Source organism: Octopus bimaculoides, chromosome 7 (assembly GCF_001194135.2).
Source record: "Octopus bimaculoides isolate UCB-OBI-ISO-001 chromosome 7, ASM119413v2, whole genome shotgun sequence".
Lineage (NCBI taxonomy): Eukaryota > Metazoa > Mollusca > Cephalopoda > Octopoda > Octopodidae > Octopus > Octopus bimaculoides.
This window is the reverse complement of record NC_068987.1, coordinates 49,371,484-49,375,316: the sequence shown is the minus strand read 5'-3', so window position 1 is coordinate 49,375,316 and position 3,833 is coordinate 49,371,484. Positions and strand designations below refer to the sequence as shown.

At 37.1% G+C, this 3,833-nt stretch overlaps 1 protein-coding gene and 1 long non-coding RNA gene across 5 annotated transcripts in view; one reads left to right on the top strand and one right to left on the bottom strand.

Moving 5' to 3' along the window:
* LOC106868488 (uncharacterized) overlaps window positions 1-3,833 on the bottom strand; it is a 277,576-nt gene that overhangs the window by 64,109 nt on the left and 209,634 nt on the right. The window lies entirely within an intron of this gene.
* Window positions 1-3,833, top strand: part of LOC106868487 (PDZ and LIM domain protein 3) — a 185,070-nt gene that overhangs the window by 82,183 nt on the left and 99,054 nt on the right. For all 4 annotated transcript variants that reach the window (XM_014913788.2, XM_014913789.2, XM_052969628.1 and 1 more), the window contains exon 2: window positions 7-158. In XM_014913788.2, the coding sequence (XP_014769274.1) occupies window positions 7-158 (152 nt within the window). The remainder of the gene's footprint in view (window positions 1-6; window positions 159-3,833) is intronic.

Here is a 3,833-nt window from a genome sequence, read left to right as displayed (position 1 = left end):
TTTCAGGTACAACCTGGTAGCATTGCAGATTGTGCTGGGGCTAAGGCTGGTGATGGTATCTTGAGGATAAACAACACAACTACAGACCACCTCACTCATGAGCAGGCTAAAATGGAAATTATTCGATCAGCAAATGAGATTAATTTGCTTGTGAAAAGGTAAGGTCTGTTGGTTTGGTGTGTGTGTTTAGGGTGGAGGGTTGTGGACGTGAGTGTGAGTGTGTGTGTGTGTGTGTGTGTGTGTGTGTGTGTGTGCATGTTTGTGTGTGTTGATGGATGATTGTGCTGTAGGTACATGTGTATGAGCACATATGTATGTGTATCACTGTATGTGTGTGTGTGTGTGTGTGTGTGTGTGTGTCCCCTAATATACAAAAGACTCATGAAATAATTGTGTCTGAATGCAACAGTCATGAGCCAGTAGGCCAGTGCGTATATGTTCATATGTCTCTATATGTACCTTGTCTTACCAATTCATGTACACACTGTCCTTGTTTCTCCTATTCTCCTTTTTTTAATCACATCAGTCTGGAAGATCCAGCAAAAGACATTGGCACAACCCCATCTTCCAAGTAAAAAGAAAAAAAAACGTTTACTATACATCCTGCAAATAATTTCATTATAGGTGTAGGTGTGGATGTGTGGTAAGTAGTTTGCTTCTCAACCACATGGTTCCAGGTTCAGTACCACTGCATAGCACCTTGAACAAGTGTTTTCTACTGCAACCTCAGGTTGACCAAAGCCTTGTGAGTGAATTTGTAGATAGAAGCCGAAAGAAGCCTGTCGCATATATATGTGTGTATATGTGTGTGTGTCTTTGTGTTTGCCTCCCACTTCTGCTTGACAACCAGTGTTGGTTTGTTTGCATCCCTGTAACTTAATGGCTTGGCAAAAAGAAACCAATAGAATAAGTACCAAGCTTAGAAAAAAGTAAATACTGGAGTTGATCTGTTTCACTAAATCCTTCAAGTGGTGCCCCAGCATGGCCACAGTCTAATGACTGAAACAAGTAAGAGATAAAAGATATTGAGCCACATTTGCTCAACCTGGTAGCAAGAATAGTCAAAAACTTTTCTCCAACCCTAACCCTCAACATTACATTCATTCCATAGAAATGACACAGTTATAAACTATTACACATGTGCAACACCTATCTTTACCTTTCACATATCTAAGTCTGCCTCACAAAGACTAAGGTGTTTTGTGGGGGGTGTTTTGTCTACTCTTGGGAATCAGAGAATAAATGCTTCTGCTGTTTTGGTGCTTTAAACAGCACAAATATATTCTACATTAATGTTCATACATTGAGGATGATGCACCCAGCTTCACACATGTGCATTGTTAAGCTACAACCAAGAAAATGTGTTGCCTGCTTTACAGATTTCAGTTGCTAATACTCAACACCTTCAAGTCATTATTCCATTTTCATCTCTCTCTGTCTCTGTCTCTCTCTCTCCACACTCCCTCTTCCCTCCTCTCTCTCTCTCTCTCTCTCTCTCTCTCTCTCTCTCTGTAAATTCTATGCTAACTGCAAATTTCTCAAAATCTAAATACATTCAGAGAATCCACTCTTGCTATTCTTGTATCCCTTTGTCTATCTCATCTTCCTTGCCTCATGCCAAAGATTGATATCAATCTATCTTTCTTTTGATTGCATCTCTTTAACATCCCCCTCTTCATGTTTTTCTTCTATATATTAATTAATTTGCAACAGTTCAAATTAATCTATAATAACTAACACCACTTGCTTATCTCTACTTTCAACTCTGACAATGGTGCTCCCTTATTGGGGTTGGCTGTTGATGACATCACTAAAATAACTTTCTCTTTTACCCATTTATAATGATAATGATAACGAGGATATTGTATACAATAAATGGCAGTATTAACATCTCCCACCCAAATATGGATGTTCTATTAGAACCAACTTCACCGCAGTAGTTACCATGAGAGAAACTCTCATATAGGCCCTTGGTGCAAAATGCATTCTTGTCCATTTTGCTAGAGGAGAGATAAATCCCCACCAACCCCAGTGTTAAGACCACTGGATCACCAGAGTGTCCATCACCAATGAGACCAGGAAGGGTCAAGGTTGCATGATCTGGTTGTCTCATCGCTGGGTTTGTGTGGATTTATCTCCCTGCTAGCGATATGAACAAGCATGCATTTTGCACCAACGGCCTATATGAGAGTTTCTCTCATAGTAACTACTGCAGTGAAGCTTGTTCTAACAGAACATCCATGTTTTGGTGAGAGTGGATGTTACCTCATTGTATATAGTGCTTAGGTACACTATAACTCATCAGAAAAGGCTTGTGCATTATACACAAAATAAAAGACAAAAAGACAGGAAAATGAAAGGTAAAAGAGTCATATAAAGAGAAAAGAGTACATAAGTATGTCTGGAGTAGTCATGGTGAATTTCAAGAAGTATGGAATTTTTAAAAGATGCAGTATCCTGATAGCTAACAACTGAACTGCATAGTTTATTCCATGCTTCAACAATTTTAAACATGAAAAAACGTTGCTGAAGGTGCTGTGCAGTTTTTATTATTATTTTATAAGTATTTCCATGAGTGGTAGAGTTATTGAGTTCAAAAAGATGACCAAAGATTTTGTTGGAAAGATAGTCGATTGTCTTGTGGGTTTCAACTAAGTCACCTGCTAGATGTCAAAACTTTAGTGTGCTGATGTTCAGAGAAGCAAGATGTTTCAAGATATAAGTGGCCAATGGAAGGTAGTTGTCTTATTGCATGTCTCTGGACAAGCTGACGAGTCAGTTATGTTCAGAAGAGAACTTTATTTTAGTTCTGTAAACTAACAAGGAGCCTAATGTTTATGTAATGCTTTCACTGTGTACAGTAATAAACTGTAACTCTATCCTATTAATTTACACTAAAATGAAGCTATTGAGAGGGTATTAAAAGTATTGACCTCAACTGTAGTACAGTGTTGCTGATGGGATAGAAACATTTTACCCCTTTGATAAACCTACAATATGACTCAATTCAACTGTTAGTCTACATTCTAGAAATGCTTTAAAGGACTTGAACACACACTCCCTTTCTCCTCCTACTCTTCTTCTTTGTCATCACCAGCCACTACCACCACCACCACCACCACCATTATCACCACCTCCACCTTCTTTATAATATATATGTCTATATGTAATTTTAGGGTTGTTGGGTGATAAAAATGTTAAATTAAATAGGAGAAAAAACTTTCAGGCTAATGTTCATCTAATTACAGTGTCAATAGTGGCATTTAGCATCAAGTGGTGCCTAATTATGTTATGTAATTAACTATTAATGATGTACTAGAGATAAAATACAAATGGAATGTTAATACATATCCAATTATGACTAGGTATAAGTTAACAAGGCAGTCAGCTTCTGTCTATCTATCTATCTATCTATCTATCTATCTATCTATCTATCTATCTATCTATCTATCTATCTATCTACCTATCTATCTGTGTGTGTGTGTGTGTGTGTGTATTCTTTTATTCTTTTACATGTTTCAGTCATTTAACTGCAGCTATGCTCGAGCATCACCTTAAGGGGTTTTTAGTTGAATAAATTGACCCCAAGACTTATTCTCTGTAAGCCTAGTACTTATTCCATTGGTCTCTTTTGCCAAACTGCTAAGTTACAGGGATGTAAACACACCAACATTGGTTGTCAAGCAATGGTGGTGGTGGGGGACAAACACAGACACAAACACACAAATATATACATACATACATATACATACATACATATACATACATACATACATACATACACACACATATATATATATATATATATATATATATATATATATATATATATA